At 41.3% G+C, this 24,076-nt stretch overlaps 1 protein-coding gene across 3 annotated transcripts in view; it reads left to right on the top strand.

Annotated features, from left to right (window-relative positions):
* The window catches only part of GAS2 (growth arrest specific 2), a 144,549-nt gene that overhangs the window by 31,868 nt on the left and 88,605 nt on the right, over positions 1-24,076 (top strand). For all 3 annotated transcript variants that reach the window (XM_072985875.2, XM_072985877.2, XM_072985876.2), the window contains one exon: positions 3,975-4,099. In XM_072985875.2, the coding sequence (XP_072841976.1) occupies positions 3,975-4,099 (125 nt within the window). The remainder of the gene's footprint in view (positions 1-3,974; positions 4,100-24,076) is intronic.

Below are 24,076 nucleotides of genomic sequence, written 5' to 3'. Positions count from 1 at the left end.
CCAGCAGAGTTGATGGTGAAGGCTTCTGGGAGTTGTAGTCCAAGAACATCTGGAGGCACAAGGTTGGGGACCACTGCTTTACACCTCAGTGAGACATTCTAATTCAGCTGCTTACATTTGGTTTCCTCTGAAATCAATGAAATATAAGTTGTTACTAACTTTTCACATTGATTTCAAGGAGAACTAAGTGCAACCAATTCAATATGGATTTAGTCCAGTTTTTTTTATATCCCTGCTCAAGAGTTAACCTAAATCCTTGTTGGGCTCAATGAGCAGTGAGGATTTTGGGCTGCATGCACACCTCATCTCTACCCACCTCCCCCATATGGAATCTCCTGGACCTTTATATCAGTGGTCCCCAACCTTGGGCCTCCAGATGTTCTTGGACTACAACTCCCAGAAGCCTTCACCATCACCTCTGCTGGCTAGGATGTCTGGGAGTTGAAGCCCAAGAACATCTGGCGGCCCAAGGTTGGGGACCACTGCTTTATATAAGACAAGCTCCTGATCATGCAAATACTTTAAGTGTGTGTCATGAGAAGCAAATACTTACAGCCTCTGCTGTGAACCTTTGCATTAATTGCAAAAAAAAAAAGTCTGAAAGGCTTCTGGATAGGATGAGGATCCAGAGAAAATACGTATATGCATGTGTCACCTCTACCAGCTGCTGAGACCTACAAAGATTCAAGCTTAAAGCCTGAATAGTGCTTATGCTTGCCACTGAAAGATAAGTCAATTTTGCTCAAAATGCAGAACTTATAAATGTACAAAACCCGGCATAGATCCAGCCAAACATCTCTGTTTGCCTCTCTTGACACAGTGCAACATATTGTTGAAGAGCCCAGCATGTTAAATATATTTACACTCAAATAGTTGAGATGACAGTTTACTTGCATGAGGCTGGCAACAGGGAAGCAAGTGTGCCCCATGAACTCCTCCTTTTGTGCCACTTATGAGAGGAAAAAGGTAGTGTCTCCTGTTCTACCCAGCACTGGCTTTCCCTCCAGATCTAACTTAGATTATAAACAGAAAATGGCTACCTAGAGTAGAAAGAATGTGCTTAAGGCCAGGCATTTCCCCTCACCTCCTCTTTACTCCAATACATGTCAAATGATTCATCTGCTGTGTATGTCTAGTGGGAGAGACCAAATCTGAACATCTCCATTTTAGTTCTTGCTTTTGCTCTGAATTTACTAGCTGGCCTTAGACAAGCCACTCTCCCAAAATTCCTTTTTTGGGGATGACAACTCCCAAGCATTTTCCAATCAGCACTATCAGTGGTTATACTGCTGGGGGCTACCAGGAGCTGTCACTGGAAAATGAAACTTTTCCAAGCTTCCAGCTTCACCACGAGCTGGCTGGGGGATTCTTGAAAGAGCCAATCCAAAACTGAAACTTTGGTAAATTCTACGTTAATGCCAATAGGAAAGTAAGATGCAGCATTAGATGTGGTGATGGCATCTGGCCTAGATGCCTTTAAAAGGGGATTGGACAGATTTCTGGAGCAAAAGTCCATTGCAGGTTACAAGCCATGATGGGAATGTATACTCCCCAGGTTTAAAAAGAAGGTGCTTCAAAATGCCAGATGCAGGGGACTGGTATCAAGAGACAGGTATCTAGTTGTCTCATGTGTTCCCAGAGGCATCTGGTGGGGCCACTGTGACATACAGGAAGCTGTACTAAATGGGCCCTTGGCCTGATCCAGCAGGGCTTTTCGTAAGCTCTCAATGATAAAGTCTATTGATTTCAAAGAATTATGAAATTCATACTTGGAGCATGTCTTTTTGAAGGGGAAAGGCTATATGCCAGCAAAAGAATCAATATATTTTTGGAGAGGTATGGAGTGAAAAGGGACATAAATGATTACTGGTCACCTAGTCCCAAGGATGAAGGTGGCATGGGTGGGGAAAGTCCAATGCACATTGTATGTCATTATTATTGAATTTGTATTTTTGCTTTAATATTAAATGAAAAATAAAAAAGGGTGGGGTTGGTAGGAATTAGGACAGGGGTGGCGAAACATTGGCAAATTCAGGAACCCCGTGATAAAGGACTAGGAGAGTTGTCATTCAAAACACCTGTAGTGCCAACGACCCTCCGCAAAGTCACAGAGCTGCCTGGGTGGGGGCTCTTTGCCCACCCACTCGAAGCGTGACAGGCAGGGTCCTCATGAGAGGACGGGCAGGCCTGGCTCAATGTGAGTTTTTAAACCAAGCCTTGTGGCCTGCACCATCCTCTTCCCTGCTTGACAAGCAACCCACCATCCCACCAGGGTAAGAAGGAGAGTAGCTGGTCACTTCAGGGCCTGGTGGAAATTTTTGACCTGCACCAAATTGGCTCTAGGCTACAGGTGGTTTTACGCCCATCCCATTGTTATTCCCAGGGATCACATGGGAGCTAAATAGGTCACTGGCAGTACGATCATGATGCTAAACAGGGTAAGTTCAGGTGAGTTCCTGGGTGGGTACCCCGAAAGTGCAAGGGATCCCTCCTCTCAGAATTGCATTTACAGAGGTTTGGCTGAGGGGAGGGAAAACAGGGAGACCCCAGGGGACGCTGGGCACTTGGAGTCTAGAGACTCGGGTAGAGGGCGGCTCCAGGTACTCTGTGTGGATGGCCAAGAGGGTGCTGGAAAGTTCAACAGCACCCTCTCAGGGTAGGAACACCCAGGGGCAAAGGTCTGGACTGGTTGGTCAAGAATGATGAGGGTTCCAGACCCGTTAACACTACGGCTGCCCCCCCTTGTAAAAAGGGGGCAGTTAAATAAAGTTGTGGCCCTAGCTTTAACCCATATCACAGTGTCTCGTCTTGTCATTTTGGGTTGGGTGGGCAAAGGCTGGAATTGCTTCAGAGCCCACTGGGAATGGAAAACAGTACAAGAGGGATCCAGGCAAAGGGGCACAGAATCTATTGTTTTTTTATATTTCATTATGTTTTGTATTTTCTGCGAGTGTTGGTTGTCATGCTAATTGCAAATCATCCAACTATATACAAGGATGCTTTTAGAATGCCTTAAACAAATGAACAAATTATTCCAGAGGGAACTGTAATTTGCTTAAAACCAACAGCAAAACAGATATCTCCTTTGTGAGTACAAGAGAAGAGGAAAGGGAAGTGGGAGCAAGTGAACCAGAGGCTTGCCCTATCTCATTCATAAAGGAGGAAATCCATGCTCAGATAATATTCAAATAATATTGTGCTGAATTCAGTCATCATTTGTGCCTCTGACCAGAGGTTTCTCCTGATAAAGAATACAGTACCATTTGTTTCCAACAGTATTTGGCAATCATAATGTAGTGCTAGATCTCTTGAGGGAAAACAACTACAATTATGTTGTACTAGAAAGTGAAACCCTAATCCAGCCATAGTCATTATGAAATCCAGAGTCATCAACATGTTTATGATGTGCATGAAAAGAGGGGTCCTGCTGTTATTTAGACTCTACATGTGAGCAGAAACTCATAGTTCCTCCAAGACTGTTGCTTGCATGGAGACCCTACAAGGGAGCAGAAACTCTTCATCTGCAGATGAGACACTGCTCTCATGAGCAAAGAGATGTAGGGGGTGGGCATACTGATCTCTCTACATGAACCTGTTGATGATTCCAGATCACAGGATGACTGAAAAGGGCTTCAGGAATAATTTCCTCGAGTATGATTAGATGAAAGTGTCTAGCCCTTCTCTAATCACCACTTTCTCCATAGGAGCAGGCATGAATCTAAGGAAGAGAGGCCCTTGCCTTGTGGATGAGCAAGAACCCTGGAAAATCTGGGTTCTTGCTTTTATGCAAAAACTCAATGCAACCTTTCTTCTTGATTACTTAGAAAAAGCTGTGGCCAAGTGGTATGAAACTAGGTGCTCCCCTCTAACCATATTCACAGTACTAGGACTTAAATTGGTGGTACTACAATGTCTCCTCAGATAATCAACATTTGTCAAAACTAATGCTGGTTATCATTTTTATTTCATATCAGGAAAAGAAATAACAGCTGAGACCTTCATGGAGAAACTGGATAATGGTGCCTTGCTCTGTCGGCTGGCGGAAACTTTACAGGAGAAGTTTAAAGAAAACTGCATTGAGGTCAACAAATTTGGAAAGGTAAATGTTCCTGAAGTCCAAAGTTCCTAGTGACACAGTTGTCAGCAGTCTGCTATTGTTTTAAGAGATTGGCAGTCTTCTGTCTTTCCAGCTATAATGCCTTAGTTCCAACATTTCATCTTCCCACTCTGTCTTTCTTCTTTCTTTTACCTACAAAGATGGTTGTGGCATTTTGCTGCAACATGTCATTGTTGAGTCAGAAGTCATGATTCAATGTGCTATAAGTTTCCATAGAATCCTGTTGCATTATTATCATTCTTGCTCAAAATTAAATAACATTTCTTCCATTCCAGAGGCTAAAGATAGTACATTTGGGGATCTAGTACCCTGAGTCCCAGAATTCACCTAGAATCCTCCAGGTGGAATTCTGGGAGTGGGACAACAAAAACCAGAAGACAAAAGATATGTATCACTACTTCCATTATCTGCTTCACTTCACATGTTTCTGCTTTGAAAAAGAAGGGGATGCCCTCCCCAGGCCCCCTGGAGTCCCAATGCTGCCTGGAAGTCTCCCCAATTCTTGGGTCAATGGGGCAACTACCAAGCAGCACTGGGTGCTCCAGGGAGCACAAGAGTTCCTTCTTCTTCAGAGCAGAAACATGTGAAGTGAAGCAGATAATGGAGGCAAGGATGCATCTTGTTTGTCTTTTGATTTTTGCTCTCCCATTCCCAGAATTTTGCCTGAGATATTCTAGGTGAATGCTGAGGGCAGGAATCCTAGAAACCTTTAAAAGGTTTTCAAAAGCCAACTAAAAACTTGGTTATTTAAACAGGTCTTCCCCCAAGTCAAGTAAGTTTTCTTTTCTTTCTTTTTCTTTTTGAGTTTTGCCATCTTGGATAGTATTAATTATAATAATTGCACTATATATGTTATTTATAAGCTGTTTAAATGTGTTTTAACTTATGTAAGCCACCCCGACTAGACGTCGTCTAGAGGGGCGGGGTAGAAATCGAATAAATAAATAAATAAAACAAATATTAAAGTCCATCTTTACCAGAGGCAATAATAACACAGACCTGAAATCACTTGTTTCACGAAGATTACAAGCAATGTTCAAACATTCCTCTCCTTTTTATTGCTTGTTAGTGTCTCCTTGTGAAAACTCCTTTATACACCAAATGCTTATGCTCAGAGACAGTCCAGAGCATTTTGCTGCCTGAGATTGACAAATTGGCGCCATTCTCCCTAGTCCACATATAGAACTCAACTGACTTTTTAATCCATTGGATGTCATCCTTCACCATGCCTGAAAGGAGAGGCTAGTTTGTGGGCCCAAGAAGGACTATGAGTGGCATACTCATGTCTGGTCCCTGACAGAAGCGGTAGCCAAGAGGTTGTAACTGCTGCCCCCATCCCAGCATCTGCTGCTTAAAACATCTATCTATGCCTTATGGTAGGGCAAATCCTATTTATACTGATTCAAATCAGGCTGGTTGAGGCCAGAACTGTCTGCTCTGAGTAGCAGCAGATCCATAAGGAATCAAACAGGAGCCTTGCCAGGCCTATCTGTGCTCTTTTTAAAGCAGGTCCTCGACAGGACCATCTACATGTAAATCATGTGCTCTCCCGTTGAGCTGTGGTTACTTCAGATCATCGCATTCACTGCATGATATTATGAACAGAGCTTGGAAGAACTGCATGTGAGCTGAAGGATTTGGGCAGCCTCTGTCCAAAAGATTAACATTTCCAAGCTCTGTTACAATTAAACGCAGCAAGGGGCAACAGTCAGGGGAAAACGAGTGCGGAGACAAAAGCATCAGCAACCAAGCAAGCCGATGGTGTCTGAATGAATAAAGAAAAAAGAAAGAATAGTCTACCCCTCTGAAAATTGTTGTTACTTTAGACTTGAAATTAGAGAATATGTGTTACAACTTTCATATTTGATGTCAACTATGACAGACACTTTGATCATAGCAATATTTGTAAGTGAAGTAATTCTGTGATACAGAGGATAAAACATTGACTTCATCAATTTCTCTTGTCTTCTTGGGCTTTGCTCTTCGTCTTCTGTACACTAAAGTATGACACGTCACAGTAGGTTAGGTTGTCCCTTTTTCAGGACGCTCAGAAGTCATTTTCTTCCTCAAAGTACTATACTAGTCATGTAAATGAGATTAGCAAACCTCACTCAAATGCTATGCAATATATGTGTATTTTAATTCACATTCTGTAGTGCAAGACTGCAAAGAAATGGCAGTGTAAAATAATGTAATGGCTTTGTTTCATTGCCAAATATTATAGAGGCATTTTTCCTTTCACATTGTAATTCGCTCTGCAGAAGTCTCACAGAGTAGAATCCATCACTGGAAAATGTGGACCTCACTGCCAAGGAACGTTATATGAGAATGCTCGTGCATGAAATTTAGCATAGTAAGGATTCCATAATACTCCCCTGGACCATTACTCTCCACTGTATTCATAATATATGTGCTACCATGGAACCATGAAACTGCTAAGAAATCAAGAAGCATAGCATGTCTCCCCTCCCTCTCTTCCAGCTGCTACCTTGAAGCTAGCATTTGTAGTAGACAGCTGGGCCTCTTAGACACGTCAGCCGCTATTAAAATAGATAAAGCATTCTGAAATATCTATATACATATATATGTGGTGGCCGATTAAAAAAAAATAAAATAAAACAGCTGCCAGAAGAACGATTCTGGGGATAAGGTTATAGCTGAGCAGAGGAGAGGCAGAGAATGTAGGAAAGGGCCACAGGGAAAGAAAAAGAGAAACAAGGGAGGTGTGGAATTTTAATCTGGGCACCTTCATACCAGTCAGGAGGATCATTCCTGCACATTTTCAAAATGACAGATGTCAATCTCAGAATAGAAAGTCCACCCTGGTTGCATTTATTTTCCATAAATCGATTAAAGCAGTACTGCTGTACTCCTCAGTATTCTGCTAAAAGTAAATTGGAATTCTGGATTTGGTATGAGGCCAAGTCACATATTACAGGGTGCATATTAAGAATTTGTTATTCATACATTAGATCTCTGATGAGAACCCACTCTTTCTTGATTCTTGCTGAAATTTCTTTTAATTATACATGGGCAAGAAATACCAGGGAAATTTAATTTTACTGATTTAGGACAAATCAAAATGTCAGGTTACTATGTTGTTGTTGTTTAGTTGTGACATCATGTCCAACTCTTTGTGACCCCATGGACTAGAGCATGCCGGGCCCTCCTGTCTTCCACTGCCTCCTGGTCAAAGTCATGTTGGTAGTTTTGATGACACTGTCCAACCATCTCATCCTCTGTCGTCCCCTTCTACTCTTGCCTTCACATTTTCCCAACTTCAGGGTCTTTTCCAGGGAGTCTTCTCTTCTCATGAGATGGCCAAAGCATTGCAGCCTCAGCTTCAGGATCTGCCCTTCCAGGGCTGATTTCCTTCAAAATGGATAGGTTTGTTCTCCTTGCAGTCCAGGGGACTCTCAAGTCTCCTCCAGCACCACAATTCAAAAGCATCAATTCTTTGGTGGTCAGCCTTCTTTATGGTCCAGCTCTCACTTCCATACATCACTACTGGAAAAACCATAGCTTTGACTATACGGACCTTTGTCGGCAAGGTGATGTCTCTGCTTTTTAAGATGCTGTCTAGGTTTGTCATCGCTTTCCTTCCAAGAAGCAGGCTATATCATATAGGAATGAGAATGAAGTTACTGTATATGAAGCAGATATTGGAAGACACGATGCAAATTCTCTCATTGTTTTATGTACAGTATGGGAATAACATGTTTCAAATTAAAACGTCACTTGGAGTATGTGGTTTTCCACCATTAGGCATAGGCATAGGCATCCTTCAGTCTTGAGAGACTATGGTGCCGTACTTTGTATGGAGGTCTTAGATGCTGTATGTGAAGCTGGAGTGTCCTCTCCAGAGCACGAAGCCTGGGTAAAGTAACATGGAGGATAGGCTGTTACCCAAGCAGTAAATCCCTTCTCTCCACATCACTGAAATAGTCCAATGGAAAGGCAAGAGCCAATACAACTGGTTCCAGCGATGTCGCAAGAGTTGTCAGAACTGTGGGTCCTGATGGCCATTTTTAGAGTATATATTTTAATTGTATTTTAATTGTTTTGTCTTTTATTGTATTTTAATTGTATTTTAATTGTTGTAAGCCGCCCAGAGACCTTTGGATAGAGTGGGTGGCATATAAGTTAAACAAACAAACAAACAAACAAACAAACAAACAAACAAACAAACAAATAAATAAATAAATAAAGTAAGTAGTGCCTTGCTAGACGATGATAATCCATTCCACTGAAATCGCTATTTAGCGAAATTATTGTCTAGCGAAAAGCATTTCCCCATTGGAATGCATTGAAACCTGTTTAATGCGTTCCAATGGGGAAGAATCGTCGTTGTCTAGCGCAAATCGGCCATAGGAAGGACGCTTTGCAAACCGCCGATCAGCTTTTTAAATCGCTGTCTTGCGAAGCTTAGGTCCCGAAAATACCTGTTTTGTGAGCGTGGAGGGAGCTGTCAAAATTGTTGTGTAGCAAAAATCAGTTTGCGAAGCAGGGACCAAACATTGTCCAGCGAAATTCCCCCATAGGAACCACTGTTTCGCGAATCACTATAGTGATTGCAAAAAGTCAATGTCTAGCGAAAAAACTGTCATGCGGGGTAACTGTCATGCGAGGCACCACTGTATATAAATAAATGACACGAACTGCCTCTGGGACTCCGTCTCTGGATTTTGCCTCAAGGTTAACTCCTGAAGCCTTTTCCATTTAGCCACAAGGCAGTGGAGGTTTGAAATTGGAGTTTTCCTTCTCCTAGATGGGCTGCCTTCCAACGCTAACAAGTCCCACCTACCCAGGCTGCTCCATCAATGCATGGGTGACACCATTAACAAGAGGAAATATCCATGGTGATTCAAATAGGGGTATGCAGAGGCCCTCCAAGCTTCTCTGTGCTGAAATAAAGGCACATTGATTGCAGCCAACACATCTTGTGCCCTTTTGGAGACATTCTGGTTTGGTCCTTGTCTCAGTTTGTGATGACATTTTTGTGTTTCCTATGCTCCCTGAGGTCCCCATTCCTTCAATGGGGGAATGCAAATGGGACATCTAGGGCATAGATTGAATGGTGCAGGCAGGACAAAAGGTCTTCAGTAAATGTCTGCAGAGATGGCAGTCCCCCCCCCCCTCTACCTTTTCAGGTGTGAAGAGGAAATCTCAGTCAGCTTCCTAAGGCAGCCATCAGGAAGAGAGTAAGTGAGGGACTTTAAAAAGGACATTCAACAGTAGGCTTGGATTCCCTCTAACAGGGGCAGTGAAGAGAATATAAAAATTCATTCAACAAACATCCATACAAATCATAGCATCCAGTATGGGCTATGTTTATGTCACTGTTACTGTTTTAGTGATATAAATAAAACAGTGAAAAATGATGTTGTCTTTCAGGATATAAAAATTTAATATGCTATTCCAATGAAATGTAAGGAAAATATTATTCATTTATTTATTTATTATTTGTTTCTTTTATTCCTATGCCATCTTTCTCCTGGTGAGGGGACCCAAGGCAGTTCAAAAGAGAGTACAGTACTGGGATGCTGCTTTGATCCTTTTTAGTTCATTTTCTTTGTGCCTTTTAAGAGCAGCATCACCATGAAGTATATTCACCAGTTTGTGCCTTTCTCATCCATGGATTTTGCTTATCATTTGGCTATCAGTAGCTCTGACATCGAGAGTGGGGTTTGGGAGCTGGAGATGTAAGCAAAACCAGCATTGGCAAACTGGTAAGACTTGAAAATTTCTAGGGTTCAAGGGCCTGGTATTTTGCACACTTGGAGAAGAAGAAGAAATGATCTGACAAAGTTATAGGGGTTGTTGATGGCACTTATACTTCATATGCACAGTGACTCATGTAGAATGAATAACACTTTAGTGTCAGTAAGCTAAGCACCATCTGGCATTTAGTGTGGTGTCATATGGTTCTATCCCTGACTGCAAATCCGGAGGGGGACAGTTTTCCTTTGCAACTGCCCTTTTTGCTGACAGGCTCTCACAGGCCATCAGAGCACCGGAATGCATCATTATCCTTGCAAATGGCATGCAACAAAGTGCATTGATTCTGTCAAAAACCTCTGGAACACTGCTGTCTTCGCAGTTTTTAAAGCACTGCAACTAGTTTCCAGAGAAGCTGGGTTCTTGATACCAAGAGTATAAAGGGTTCCATTGTGAACAATCTGGGAGAGCAACTGGAGAAATGGGAGTTCACATTAGGGGTGTGAAATCTGCAAGATCATGTGGTGTGCATTTGGTTGTGCCTGAAGAACTGCCTGGAGCTATTTCTTGGAAGAGACATGAAATAAATACTTTGCAAGTACAAAAGACACTGTTAGTACTTCTATTCAGATTTTCTCTCTCTCCCCTCAACTGCTTTCTGAAGTTTTTATTCCAGAAAGGACACTACAATGCCCCTTTGTTCTAATTCATAGTGCTCCTGCTGTTCCACTTCTTGACTAGGCAATATCACTCCTCAGTCACTTCTGTTACAGGACACTATCACATTGCTTCACACAGAACTGTTCAGGCATCTGGATCTTCTGCGCTTGTTTTCAGAGGGGGTGCCATGTGAATCTGTGTCAGCATGTATAACAAAATGAACATGAAAATAAAAACAGAAATGTTGTGGCACCTGAAAGACTAAGAGTGGTTTATTTCATGGGAGCTTTTGTGAATTAAAATCCACTTTCTGAAACACAATTCTGAGAATATAAATCTGAAATAAATATGCTAGTCTTTCCGATGGCACAACACTTTTTTTTTTGTTTTTGTTTTTGTTTTGATTCTGCCATGTATTCCCTCCTTGAAACTCACTTGCCGATGCCTATGCTGCCTCCATTTTTGGCACTGTTGTTATTATATGAAAAATGGAAAATTTACTCCATACCACATCCTTGCCTTTTGGTAACATGTAGCAGTATAGACAAATTGACTCAACCACATTTCCAGTTAATGCACATAAATGAGACCACCTCTCACTTCAGGGCCAGACTACATAATTCAAACAGAGGAGATTTGATGCCCAACCTTATTTTAAAAAAGGGGATGAGGAGGTAGGTGAGGTAATAGACCTCTAGTGATATAACCACTGTTACTCAGAGAAGGCAATATTGGACCAGGAACTGTGTTGATTCACCATCAGAAACACAATTTTTCATTGTTTCAAGAAATGTGATACTTTGGATACTCCTAAGTATTACCGAGAATGTGGGTCTGCCACAGAAAAATGACGGATGCTTCAAATTTCTTCTTCCCCTTTTCAGCTTCTCTAGTATAACCTAATACTGTGTGTTTCATCGCCTCCATTCTACACTGTTGGCTGTTAAGGAAGAAGTTATCATGCAGTGACATCAGATCTGGATTAAATTGTACAAATCAATCAGCAGTTTGTGACTGGAGCAGGAAAGGCATGGCATTTGGTGTGAGGTTGCCCTAGTTGCCCTATGCTTTCAGCTTCAGCCCTAGGGAGACCTGCTTCCAGAAGTTCCCTAAAAGTCCAGGAATTTAGTAATAACTAACAGGGTTTTAAGATGTGCAATATCTATATGATCTGAGCTTAAAAATCTGACTAATTTAAGACATAAAGGAAGAGGCACTTTGTTACCTGTCATACTCTGTTTGCTAATATAGTACTGTATGTTCCAACCCAGTATTTCAATGCTTAAAAGACCAGAGCACAGACAGAGTTTTGACTCCTGTCCTCTGAGGATGCCGGCCACAGAGACTGGTGAAACGTTAGGAAGAACAACCTTCAGAACATGGCCAAAGAGCCTGAAAAACCCACAACAAGCACTTAAAAGACCCTCAGGATAGCAAAGATTAAAAAGAATTTTGAAACAGATCCAAGAAACATGCCTTATCAAATGCTTACTGCCACCCCAAAAAATGACCATACCCCTGCTGATGAATTTGATACCATAAACAGCATCAGGAAAATGTCATCATTCTATTCTAGATGCCATTTTAACAACAGAGTAGATGTGGAATATCCTGATCATTTCTGAAGGGTGTAGTTCCATTTTTTTATGTCTCCAGATCTACCTATGGGACACCGTGTGGTATTTGCATTACAGGTCAATTTGTATTCCGGCAGATTTCAGGGTCAGGGAGATACAGTGACAGTTATGTTAATAAATGCTGGGGATTTGTGTGGTAGTAAATGGCTGGAACAATCCATGTTACAGCTAATGACCTACTGGCCCCCAAACTGCAGGTTTATTATTATAGCAAGTGTGATTCTGTAAAGAAGTGATTCATATTGCACGAGTCCATTTTGTAGTTTTCTCCCAGTGGCTTGGATTTCATCTCCTTACTCTCCAGGCCATATTTTACCTCTTCTGACAGATAGTTAATTTGAGAATTTTGCAGCTGTACAAACAAATTTAAAGCGCCAAGGCATGTGCGGTATGTGCAGAGCCCACGTTAGCATGGAATTATTAAAGAAATGTTCTTTTTTAAAAAAAAAAAAAATTTAAAATAAATTGAAATAACATGTGTGTTAATAGTTCTCAGGATAATATTCAGGGCCTTGTTCCAATTACCTGAAGATGGATTACCTTTAGCCTATTATTACTCAAGAATAACACCGGGGCCTGAAACAACAATAAAAACAACAACAACAACAGCGAAGTGGGGGATGGAATGGTTCTGTAGCCGAAAGAAAGAAAGAAAGAAAGAAAGAAAGAAAGAAAGAAAGAAAGAAAGAAAGAAAGAAAGAAAGAAAGAAAGAAAGAAAGAAAGAAAGAAAGAAAGAAAGAAAGAAAGAAAAGCAAGGTAGCAGGCTGGGCTGATGAGCTTCTTTTGGTAGCCCAGTCAGTACAGCCTCATGTAGCGAAAACACATTTGCCTACTAAATACTGCTTGAGAAGGAAGAGATCAGCAACATAGTCTTTGATGGCAGGTGTGGGTAGCAATAAACCTTAGAACTCATGATGATTCTTACTTTTCTTTTGCTGATTTCCATCGAGAGAGGGAAGAGCAATTTGCAGGTTCCTGGGGCATAGTTCCCCTCTCTCCTGCCTCATTCAAATTCACACATCAGTTTGTCAAGTGTACTTTCACAACTGCATCTCCCTCCATTTAGAAAGCATGCACTATTAGAGAAGAATTTAAGCCAACATGCTTCTCCTTGACCTTTCCAATGGAAGGAGACTTTGATTGTAGGATGCTTTGTAACTGGCAGCCTCCTACATATATTCTGAGCTGGTTTGGTCACATAAAAGGGCACACTATTCTCAGCTTGAACTGAACTTAGATTGTACCTCCTAATTGGGCTGAACCATAGGCTCTTCACCAGCCCTTCAAACTCTGTTGAGAGATGTTTAAACCACTCATGTCTTAGGTGTAACTGAAATACAGTACAGCATGCAAGTCTCTGGCTTGATTCCCACCATGTATAATAAACTCTAAATGTAGCCCCAAATTATGGCTGAATTCCAGAGAATGTAGTTTCAGCCTGTGTCTTAGATCTGAATTATGTAAGGAGAAAAGAGTGCTCTTAAGCACGTGCAAAGTGCTTTCTTATTCTACGAGACAATAAATAGTTCCAGAGCAACTAATTAGCTGCTGTGATTATACATCTGGGCATTGAGCTCTGTGGGATAGTTACATAGCCCTTGCTGACATGCCATGTTTATTCTAGATTATTGGAAAGTGTTCTACAGGAGGCTGCCTTCTGAAGTCTGGAATAGATTCAACTGATCCAAATTGCACCACCCATCCTTTTGTTTTGCATTCACAGATCATATGGATTCCTGTCTTCTCCCTGTCTTAATGCAGTGTATTAATTCTTGTCCCTAGAGAACTAATTAGGACCAAGTTGCCTTATGAGTCATTTCCACCCATATAGATCTTCCCTAAAATTAAAATTAAAATCAGTGACAGATGCCATTTGGGTGGTGCCCTTTTGGGATGCTTCACATGAGAGCATGGAAGAGTAGGACAGGTCTCCTAGCCCAATGTTCCCCTAGTTCAAATGTATTATGTTTACTCTTTATGTCTCTTTTACCAAAACCCAAAGACACAATTATTTTGATGGTCTTATTAGGCATCCTGAAATTGCATAAACACATGATTTGGACCAATTTTGCACATACCGGTATGTCCAAAGTCCGTTCACATGCTTAATTCTATGATTATGTTATCTGCTATTCTGGGTGCATTTCGTACATTACAAACAATCTTACTCATATATTGGCACTTTATTGCTTCAAAGATGTCACCAATGTATGATTTGAATTGCTAGGATAGAACCTTATGATAACATGTGCAACTCCATCTGGAGAAGATTATGTGTACAAGATTATAAAGCTGCTCTGAAGAGACCCCATTGTATCTCTGTCTGGGTGAACAACAATGTCTTACACTCATGTTCCAGAGGCCCTAAAAATCAGCCTGTGATTTAAAACAGGCAAATGAAACCAATCCCAGTCTCATCTGCTGTCTCTACTGAAGCACATGCTCAAACAGCTATGCATAGTTGTACCAAACTGCAAAGACCTGTTAAGTCAAGCAAGAAGGATCTCATAAACACATGCATCAAATACAGTTGTAAAATACACACAAATGGCACAGGGCTATAAAGAGCTAGGCTAAAGCTTAGCTGCTTGAAAAAGATTGTAGATGTAGTTTTCAATATTTCCAGGATGGTTTGGGAAATGCTGTGCCTGAGGCCCTGGAAAAGTTCCTACCAATTTGGGGTGAGTGAAGCATAGCTCTCCAAATGGATTTGGATTGCAACTCCCAGAATTCTTTACCATTGGCAATGCTGGCTGGAGCTGATGAGTGCTGCAGTTCAACAACAGCCTTCTGGGAGCTGGGTCATTGTCTCTCAAGATGGTGGCAGCAGTGGAGGATGAAGAGGAGGAGGAGGAGGAAACGGCAGGGCCAGGCAAGGATGTGATGGAGGTAGTGGGAGGGGTGGAGGATTAGTTTCCCCTTTCCCTAGGCACAAACTTTTTAAAAGAACAAACCAGTTTGTGGTTCATTTTTTTTTTTAAAAAAAAAGGTTTGGATGTTTTGTGGTTTGTGGTTTGTGTCCATCTCTAGTCCTATGTGAGATACCTGATCCTTCAGCTTCTTTGGTTCTTTCAAGGTCTTTGATGGTCATCATTAGACATGGGGATGAATATAAAAATAAATAAGGATATTCACTACATATCCCTGATTTGTCAGATATTCATTGCTTCATATTTTTGGGGTCCAGAGACCCCAACGAATATGAAGCAATGAATATAAACATTTTATATTTGTCTCTTCATTCCCTATCAGCTGTTCCTCGGGGGCATAAGCAGAGACAGGTTTTCCCTTTGGGCAACTTGCTAAAGCCTGTCCGAAGGGAATCCCACCCCCAGGGCAGGGGGATGGCTTGGTTCCCCTTTCCTCCTCTTCCTATGCCCATGTGGCATAAGAAGAGGAGAGAAGGGATCAAAGAAGGATCAAAGGGATCCTCCAGCCCATAGCTGTGAAATGGCTTTGATCCCTGCTTTCCTTCCTGCCCCTGTGGGGCATAGCAAGAGGAGGGGAAAATGGATCAAAGGGATCCTGCAGCCTGTGGGGCATAGCAAGAGGACAGAAAGCACGGATCAAAGCCATCCCACAGCTGCACTGTCTTACCAATACAGACTGGCTGCAGGATCACTTTGATCCCTTACCAAATGCAAGAGGAGGGGGAAAGGCATCAAAGTGATCCCACAGCCGTGCTTCCTAAGGCAGCATGGCTGCGGGATTGCTTTGATTCCTGCTTTACCTCTTCTTGCGATGCCCCGTTCGGCATAGCAAGAGGAGAGAAAGCAAAAAACAAATGAAAAACCCCAACAAATGGCAAATTGATTCAATTGTTGTAGGGTCATGGGGGCGTAATTCATGGTTCATGGGTCATCAGTTTTGATGGCCCACGAACCAAGATGAAATGCCGAAATGGTCATCACATTTAATATAATCTAACAAACTTAGAACTGTATAGATGGAAGAGACCCTATGGATCTGTTCTATATAACTACACTATTTACATGGGCTTCTTTCCTTTCCATATTTAAGACCTAGGAGTTACCATTTCAGTTACAGTGAAGCAACTGCCAGGTTCCAGCTATTGCTGATGGGCACAGTCTGTTAGTTATAACCTACACCTTTAACTAATCTTTAATAGAGAATATTTAACAAATATTCTGTGTTAATCATTTCCATGCTTTCATGACTCTTTTATAGATGCAGAAATAATATTGGCCCATGAAATACTATAAGAATGCTTAGATATCTATATGATTTATCACCATTCCTTCCTAGGCACTTGTGGAGTGGAATGAGCTGGTCTGTATTAAGATATAAAGGGAGATATATTGTTTTAATTGTTGGTAAGGCTTTCTGTTCCCATTTGTACCAGAGACATGATAATACATCACTGTCATGTTATTTCTTAAGTGCTCTAAAATCACTCAGATGGCTTTATAACTGCTTAGTGTGTTGTAATGTGAGAGTCTGCATGTGTGCATAGGGACTCTCCATTAATGGATGATGTTACAGCTTCTGGGCATCAGTGCATGGTTCTACCTGAGTTTCTGGGAAATTCCTGTGGAATTATGTTTAAATTATGTTTAAAATTAAACTATTGATTAATAGACCTTAGAAACAGATGCATCCTGACTACATCAGCTCCAATGAACTAACAGTGTTTTGAATTCCAATGTAAGTCCAGATGGAGGGCTCCTAGGAATCAAAGGCATCATGCATGTATTCCAGCTTTCTCTCCTTGGTGGGTTCTTTTCTACTAATAAAAATAATTCAAGAAATGATGAGAAAACATGGGATGGCTACAAATGGAAGCTAATGATCAGTGGATGCCCTTTTGTTGTTGTTGTTTATTTAGTCATGTCTGACTCTTTGTGAACCCATGGACCAGAGCATGCCAGGCCCTCCTGTCTTCCACTGCCTCCCAGAGTTTGGTCAGATTCATGTTCGTAGCTTTGGTGACACTGTCCAACCATCTCGTCCTCTGTTGCCCCCTTCTCCTCTTGCCTTCACATTTTCCCAAAATCAGGGTCTTTTCCAGGGAGTCTTCTCTTCTCATGAGAGGGCCAAAGTATTGGATCTGTCCTTCCAGTGAGCACTCACGGTTGATTTCCTTCAGAATGGATAGGTTTGTTCTCCTTGTAGTCCAGGGGACTCTCCTTGCAGTCCAGGGGACTCTACTGTATCCCAGTAGAGCTTTTCCCACTCTTTTGTTGACTATGAGGGTTACTCCATTTCTTCAATGGGATTCTTGCCCACAATAGTACATATAATAATAGTCTGAACTGAATTCGCCGATTCCTGTCCATTTTAGTTCACTGATGGCCATGATGTCTATGCTTATTCTTGCCATCTCATGTTTGACTACCTCTAGCTTACCAAGGTTTATAGATATTACATTCCAGGTTCCTGTGCAGTATTTTTCTTTGCAGCATCAGACTTTCCTTTCACTTCCAGGCACGTCCACAGCTGAGTGTCCTTTCGGCTTTGGCCCAACTATTTCATTAGCTCTGGAGCTACTTGTACTTGTCCTCTGCTCTTCCTCAGTAGCATGTTAGATACCTTCCGACCTAAGGGGCCCATCTTCCAGTGTCTTATCTTTTAGCCTTTTGTTTCTGTCCATGGAGTTCTTTGTGTTTTTTTTTTTTTGGGGGGGGCAACGATACTGGAGTGGCTTGCCAGTTCCTGCTCCAGGTGGATCGCGTTTAGTCAGAACTCTCCACTATGACCTGTCTGTCTTGGGTGTCCCTGCACGGCATAGGAGGAAGCATGACACCAGGGAAGTCTGGAGTCATGCTTCTTAAGACACTTAATGGGAAGAGATACTTGCATTTATGTGTTGTTTTGAGTTTTGCTTTTATATTTGGAATTTAGTGCTTTATCCATTTGTTTGTTATAAAGCAAAGTGTGCTGCTTATGTACTGCCCCATGGTCTGTAAAGCATTTTCTACGTGGCTTACAGTTTAATTATACCGGCTAGATATTGCTCCCCACCCCCAGTGAACAGGGTGCTCATTTTACCAACCTCAGAAAGATGGAAGGCTGAGTCACCCTCAAGCCGGCTGCCAGGATCCACAGGGACTGGATGTTGACTGTGAGCAGAGTTTTGACTGCAATACTACAGTTTAACCACTGTGTCACAAGGCTCCTTAAGTTTCTGCACTGATGGCTTGCTTGCTTGCTTGTTTGTTTGTTTACCACCTTTCTCCTTAAAGAGGACCGAAGGCAGATTGCACCATTAAAAGGCAACATTTAAAAGCTAAAAACAGTAATTAACACAGCTATTAGAAAGACTCAAATGCCATACTAAAAATGCTATTCTGCCCTCACCCCAGTAAACAGTTGCCAGTCAGTGATGACAACACTGACCTAGAGGGACCAAGGCTCAGAGTCATGATCAGGCCACTAGTATAAAGTGGGTTACTTATTATTATTCCTTGTTCTGTATACCAAAGGATAACTGAAACTGAAAGCCTGCTCACAGTGGCACATAGTTATGATATATGTAACCCTGATGAAATTGTTGAGCACAGAAAAAAAGATGTTGTCCATCTTTCCTCTTTATTAGTTGACCCAGACCTTTCTGACCCTTGTCTGAGGCATGCATCCTATTTAGCACAATTTGGAGCCCTGCAGGCTCAGGTGCGAGGTGGGGAAGAGAAGCCCAGGAGGCTGGCTGAGACTGGGCTTGCCATGGCATGGTGGCTATGCAGTGCCCTGAAGGCTGGTGTTGCCTCTGCCACCACAGCTCCAGTGAGCTCTCAAGCCCCTCTGACCCTGGCACCGCAACCAGCTCTCCACTGCCACTGATCAGCTGTCCTTGTCTTTTTCCTTACTCATAAGTAAAGCGGGTAGACTTATTTGCAAGTAAACCAGGAAATCTTGATTTGAGTGGATCTGTTGCATGGGAGAAGACAACCCACTTCCCCTATTGCTCCGCAGAAGACAAGGGAAAGCACACAATTGACAGCTGATTGAGCTACAAGGGGTCATTAGTTGTGGGGATGGGAGGAGCAGGCCAAATGACACATCATTCACTAAACAGACCCTTTGTAGTCCAATCCATCCCACACCCAAAATGGCCAGTCTCGACAGGCATCAGTTTGAACAATATCAGCTCTCAACCTCTTAGGTAGGGGGACCTGTAGAACCTTGTGTCCCTTGTTTATTATTCTCCTTCTAGAAGAGCCATTCACCTTGAATAAGCTTGACCCTTCAAGCTGGGGGAGGGATCCCCAAAAAACTGGTAACTCCTAGACTTTCAGAGGAAAGAGCACAGGGTGCTGTATCCCTTGAGCTGAAAACAACAGAATGAAATTTGACAAGGGTAAGTGCAAACATTCTACACCTAGGGGAAAAAACCCAAATAAATGCACAGTTACAAAATGGAAGAGCAACATGGATGATACTTGGCTCAGTAATACTACAAGTGAGAAGGATCTTGGAATTGCTGTAGAGCCGACAGTGTGATGTGAGCCAACAGTGTGATATGGCTGCAAAAAGGCAAATACTATTTTAGGCTCCATCAACAGAGGTGTGGTCTCCAGATCCCATGAGGTACTAGTCCAGCACTGGATAGGTCTTATCTACAGTATTGTGTCCAGTTCTGGACATCACACTTTAAGAAGGATGCCAACAAACATGAATAAGTTTAGAGGAGGGCAACAAGGATGATCAGGGGGCTGGAAAATAAACCCTAGGAGGAATAACTAAAAGAACTAGGCATGTTTAGCCTTGAGAAGAGAAGACTGAGGGTCAATATGATAGCACCTTTCAAATGGTTCAAAGGCTGTCATACAGACGAGGGACAGGGTCTGTTCTTGATCATCCAAGAGTTAGGGAACATAACAATGGGCTCAATTTACAGGAAACCAGATTTAGGCTGAATAACAGGAAAAACCTCTTCATTGTTAGAGCAGTACAACACTGGAACCAATTACCTGAGGAGGTAGAGAATGCTCCGATGCTGGAGGCATTCAAAAGAAAATTGAACAGCCTCTCTCAGATCTAATTTGATATGGATTCCTGACTTAGCATGAGGTTGGACTCAATGGTCTTATAGGCCACTTCCATCTGAATTATTCTATGATTGTATGATACCAGGAACTAGGGAGTCATCCCTTTGTGTCATGATGACATAGTATCTTCTCCCAGCCCACAGGAGCATTGATGGATAAAAACATGATTGAGGGACAATGTTTGTAGCATGTGTGTGCATCTTTGGGTTGGTTTGTTTTTAAACAAAAATAAAACCAAAAAACCAACCACCACTATGCAGATGAGTGCATTTAGAAATGCTGTGCCTGAGAATTTCAAACAAGTTTGGAAATTTATCTCTGTCACTTCACATTCCAACACGTTTCTCAGTTCATTTTTAAAAAATATAAATACACCCAACCCAGTTTTGAATTCCCCAAATCTCAGCAGCTTCTTTGTGGTTTTTGATTAGAAGAGCTAAAAAAAAAAGAAGCTTTATCACAAGAGACGAAAATGAAATATTTTATTAGAGGAGTATCAAACTAAGCTTCAGAAAAGTCATGAATGAAATCCCATGCGAGCATTTTGGGTGACAGCATCAACATAGCCAAGCATCTGTCAGTCTGAAAAATGACAGCACAGGCAGTATGTAAAAAACAAAATGAAACGAAACGAAAAACAAAACAAAACAAAAAAGCAGAGGAAGAGGAGATTCTTTATATTATCTAAATTGCTGTCCTGGGTTATTTCCTTGACTCTTGGCTCATAAAAAATAAAGCACCATTTGGAACTAATTTTGTGGAAATTAGTGTAAGGCTGCCTATTTTCAGTACAAACAGAAAGAAACGGAAGGATGTGAGATAAGTTGCACATGACAACAAATTTCATTTTGTCTCAATGGCTTCTTGGGGTTTGCCTGAATTTTTACATTTATTACTCCTATTTCAGTGCATCTGAAGTTTCAAAAACAAAAAACAAAACAAAATAGAAAGTTAAATGTTGGTTATTTGGAAAGAATGGGCATAACTCATGAAATCAGGCTAGGTCAGCACTTCCCAACCTTGGGTAACCCAGGTGTTCTTGGACTACAGCTTGCAGAAACCCCAGCAAGCACAACTGGCTAAGCCCTCACCACCAGTTGTGCTGACTGGGGTTTCTGGAAGTTGCAGTCCAGGACTACCCAAGGTTGGGAACTGCTGACTTACCCTGCTCTCATGAATTGGGAACCACTGGACTAAGTGGTACAACTGACAACAGCTTTTTATATTATCAGAATAACTCTTTAAAAGTTAATACAGTGGTGCCTCGCTAGACGATGATAATCCGTTTGACTGAAATTGCTGTTTAGCGAAATCATTGTCTAGTGAAAAGCATTTCCCCATTGGAATGCATTGAAACCTGTTTAATGCATTCCAATGGGGAAGAATTGTCGTTGTCTAGCGAAGATCGGCCATAGGAAACCCGCTTTGCGAACCGCCGATCAGCTGTTTAAATTGCTGTCTTGCGATGCTTAGGTCCCAAAACACCTGTTTTGTGAGCGCGGAGGGAGCTGTCAAAATCGTCGTCTAGCAAAAATCGGTTTGCGAAGCAGGGACCAAACATTGTCCAGCGAAATTCCCCCATAGGAATCACTGTTTTGCGAATTGCTATAGCGATCGCAAAAAGTCAATGTCTAGCGAAAAAACTGTCATGCGGGTTAACTGTCTAGCGAGGCACCACTGTAGTTGGATTTGTAGCTGATTGTATACAAAGAGAGATTATCAGAGATTTTTTTATCACAAAGATGAGGGTTATGCTACAGAAGTTGAATAGGGGAAGAAGGCATGAAGATGACACAAAGTTGTTTTCTGTAGTTCCAAAGGGAAAGATACAAAGAAATGAATTCCTATTTTGAGAAAGCAGATTTCACCTAAACAGTAAGGAAAATGTATTGATAGTAAAAGGTATTCAACAACCAAATTGTGCTTTTTTTGGGTGGGGGGTGAGGCACTCCACTTTATAGAGATTTTTAAACAAATTAGATGCCTACTTGTCAGAGGTTATTTAGCTGTGGATTTCCTGAGAGAGTTGGACTTCTAGCTCTCTAATCTATGATTGAGAACAGCAGTAAAATGCAAAATAAAGGGGGAACGTGGGTAAAACACATCAGTAAAATCAAGGAAAAACACACAAAGAGGTTGAACCAATTGAGCCACATTCAGTTGCAGTAATGTATTGAAATCAGATGCAACAGCCAATCTGTCTGAGAACAGAGGATGTTTCCTTTTGGAAAACCTATGGGGAGGAGGGATTTCCAAGGCAGCTAAAATGTCTTGGGAAAATCCTTAAATGTTAAGCCTGGTTTACTGTAGCTGTATCAGGCTAAATAATGTACCAGTTCTACAAAATGCACAGCATGTGAGCAATGGTGACTCTTTCTTGCAGTTTCTGAAGCTATTTATACACAATCTAAATCAGGAGGTGCACTCATTCCATTTTTGCCTCCCTGAGGCCCTAATTAACACCTTGCCTCATACACAAATTCGTTTGCAAATATGACATTAATTTTAAAAATCATCAGGAAATTTTTTAAACAGTTGTATGCACATTTTCCCCACACTTTTCTCAGTGTGTATAAACCTGCTTCCTTCATATAACATATTTTTGTGTAGTTCCCCAGTATACACATTTTAATACACATTTTCCTTTACTATGTGTTCATTTCTCTGTATGGAGATGTGCATGTCTGGAGTGAGGCTGGTAACTCTTTGATATGTTAGCTTTCTGTATACAGATGTTTTTCCTCCTCAGGGAAGAGTGTTTATAGGTACCTGTAGTCTCAAGTGGGACAGTCTGAGAAAAGCTCACCCCTCAGATTCTGCTGTACATGTTCATTAACTCATAGACGAACACTACGAAGATGGACTTCAGGAACCAGAAAAGACAGAGTTCCTCAGATGTGGGAAGTGTTTACAAGAAAAGATCGGAGATACCAGAAGTCTTTATTTTCTATAGTCAGTTAATTATATCATAGTATCAATTATTACTGCAATGCTGAAGAAAGATTAATTGTCATATTTTAATAACCTAACTGACCAAAAGGATAATGTTCCTTTCCCTATAAACTACCTGGCTAGCCACAACTCTTACTGTTTCAGGATTTATGGATTCACAGGAATTTGTAGTGAAATAAAGGATTATTTCTCTCTACAGCAGATTTTAAAATATGCCTTGAGTCTCCACAAAGCAAACATTTTAAAACAAAATTATGGAATCGCTTTTGGAAAAATTATATCAATATATTTCTTTTTCCATGTGATTTCATAGAACCGTAGCTCCTCTTGGGGGTGCAGAAGCAAACCTGACCACATTTTTCCAGGTTGACATCATATGTTTCACTCACACTTTCACATCCTGCATTAAACCTCCTGCATGCACATCAGTAAGACAGGCCTGTAAAAAAAGTGAGACTGGGGAATTATTTTTTAAAATTTTTGGTGATATTTGATAGGAGCAATTGTGAGCACTGCTGTTTTAAAGTAACTGTGGCTATACTCTACTATGTCAACAAAAGTCACATTTGCCATATGGAAACCTAATTATGTCAGGATGATCTGTTCCAAAACACTTTGGAGAAATTCAAGTCATTAAAAAAAAGTTTAAAAAAGCACTTGAGAACCAAACCTTCCTTAAATAACAGTATTCATATTTCAGAGTTAGAACTTACAGTTAACAGATTTGAGAATAATAAAAAGGACTTTCTTAGTTATTTTTAGGTGGTTGGAAATTTATTAGGTGAGAAGAAAACAGAGATATTTCCCTGCAGTCCTTCAGTATAAGTTTAATCTTACTTTCATTTAAGTCACAGAGCAATATTCTGGCCATACTGATATCCATGACAAGAAACACCTCCCCCCTCTTAGTGCAAATAGGCATTTCAAGGCAAAAAGTATACCATTGTGTTATTGGGGGTTCTTGGACATGTTTGGTACCATTAGT

Source organism: Pogona vitticeps, chromosome 1 (genome assembly GCF_051106095.1).
Source record: "Pogona vitticeps strain Pit_001003342236 chromosome 1, PviZW2.1, whole genome shotgun sequence".
NCBI classification, from domain to species: domain Eukaryota; kingdom Metazoa; phylum Chordata; class Lepidosauria; order Squamata; family Agamidae; genus Pogona; species Pogona vitticeps.
This window is presented reverse-complemented; position numbering and strand designations above follow the sequence as displayed.